The sequence below is a fragment of the Asparagus officinalis genome, chromosome 4, assembly GCF_001876935.1.
Source record: "Asparagus officinalis chromosome 4, Aspof.V1, whole genome shotgun sequence".
Lineage (NCBI taxonomy): Eukaryota > Viridiplantae > Streptophyta > Magnoliopsida > Asparagales > Asparagaceae > Asparagus > Asparagus officinalis.
The window spans coordinates 54926109-54928007 of NC_033797.1; the positions used below are offsets into that span (position 1 = coordinate 54926109).

Consider the following 1899-nt stretch of genomic DNA (forward strand, 5'->3'; position numbering starts at 1 on the left):
CGATTAAGTACGAGGACTTCATTATGAGGATGGTGGCTAAGTGAAACCCTAAGATCGAGATTCGGTATGGATTTTTTTTCTTGATTTTTTATAATTTTTTAGATGATTCATGGCAGGACCTATTGAGATTCTGTGGGGATCTTGTTTTATGCGATGCTTCCTTTATTTTGACGGAAGTTTGTAGATCATGTTTTAGGAGAATTTTCTTTTTTGTTGAATTTTTAATACGTTATGCATCAGCTTGTATATTGGATGTTTTGTTTCTTGCATTTAGAGAGAGGAAATTGTGTAGTTAATGAAGTGCATTGTAGTGTTTATTTAGGTTTCAATCAATTAATATATCGTTTGAAGGTTTGGTGATGAACTACTCATTGTTTCGGACTGTGAGAATTACTTCGGCAATCAAGATTTATATAAAATGAAACACATGGAGTTTATTAAGACAGTGGTAATATATTCCGATTTTACTAACTCAAAGTGCTACCTGATATAGAAAGTTAATCCTATGTTATATAAAATGAGTCCCTAGTGAGGGGTGGTTATATGCCATTACTATGTCTAGGTTGCTTATGTTATATTGGGCAACAGAGTTTACCAGAGGAAACTTCTGTTTTTGGATTACTCTAATTCCACAGTCCATCTAAATCTGCTTGTACTTGTTACATCCCTTTATATTTGTAAATGTGCTTCTAGAGGCCCCTTCTGGGATCGAAAACCAATTGTCATGTCACTAGAATTAGACCTGTTTCCCTTGTCCGGTCTTCTCCATATCCATATGTATTGTTCTTTGGTTACGAGGCGCAATGCAGGGTGCAAAGGCCCCTTATGAGCACCATGCGCAATATGCACAACGATACACGCGCCTCACTGAATTGAGGCGCACGACTCAAACTAATATTTTTCAACATAAGACAAAGAAGCGTATAAGCAACATATTTATAAATTATCACATAAAAAGACCAAGAAATATAATTTCACCTACTAAATCTGTCACGAAAGAGTCTTAATTAGCATGCATAACATAGAGAAGTTCGTAAGTTTCCACAAATCAGAATGCAAGATAATCTCCAACATAAGCAAAAGTCTATGAAACAAAACAAGCAAGTAACAAATAAGAAATATATATATTTATTTAAAATGTGATATATGTATTTTTAAGTAACAATTAAGTGATTAAAAAAACATGATTGTTCATAATTTTCTAGTTAGCATTCTTAATTGCTATTTGCTAGTTAGCATGAAAAAAATAGAGAATGGAGGTAACAATTACATATTTACATGTTCATAATTTTTCTAGTTAGCATGCTAATTAGAGAAGGAAGTTACAATTAGCAAACAAGTATACTGAATTACTAATTAATGTTTCCTTTTTATAGGTTAAATATGAAAAGATGGAGAATGGATTAGCAACTAGCAAGAAAGAGTCTATTACATGATGTAAATATGTAATATGTAAATTATAAAAAAAAACAGAAGATAGAGTATTACATGACGCAGGTGTCAAGCGCACACGAGGCGCGTGCGAGGCTTGCGTGTAGCGCCCCACCTCTGGTGCGGGGAGCAATTGTCCCAGCCCGCAGCCACCCGCGCCTGGGGCGCGCGCCTCGATAACAATGTTTTGGTATGTCACTGAGGTAGAATTTGATACTTTCTTATACTTTGTTTAGGTTCGTAGTAGTGTCTCAATGCCAGACATGTTTTCAATTGTTTCAGCTGAAACATCTATTACCTTAACCCAAGGCAACCAATTACTGTTTTATGCCAGTTTGGAGATTACCACCAATTAGAAATTAGAAGCCTTTGGGTTTTACAGATAACTATGGAGCTTTCATGTTTTTATGGTAAAATTGCTCCTAACTTGCCTTGACGTTGTCTTGTGAGATGCTTATCTTGCCGTAG

At 35.2% G+C, this 1899-nt stretch overlaps 1 protein-coding gene across 1 annotated transcript in view; it reads left to right on the forward strand.

Annotated features, from left to right (window-relative positions):
- Positions 1 to 7, forward strand: part of LOC109837476 (probable calcium-binding protein CML7) — a 479-nt gene extending 472 nt beyond the window's left edge. The window contains exon 1 of the mRNA XM_020405736.1: positions 1 to 7. This exon is cut by the window's left edge and continues 472 nt beyond it. Within this exon, the coding sequence (XP_020261325.1) occupies positions 1 to 7 (7 nt within the window).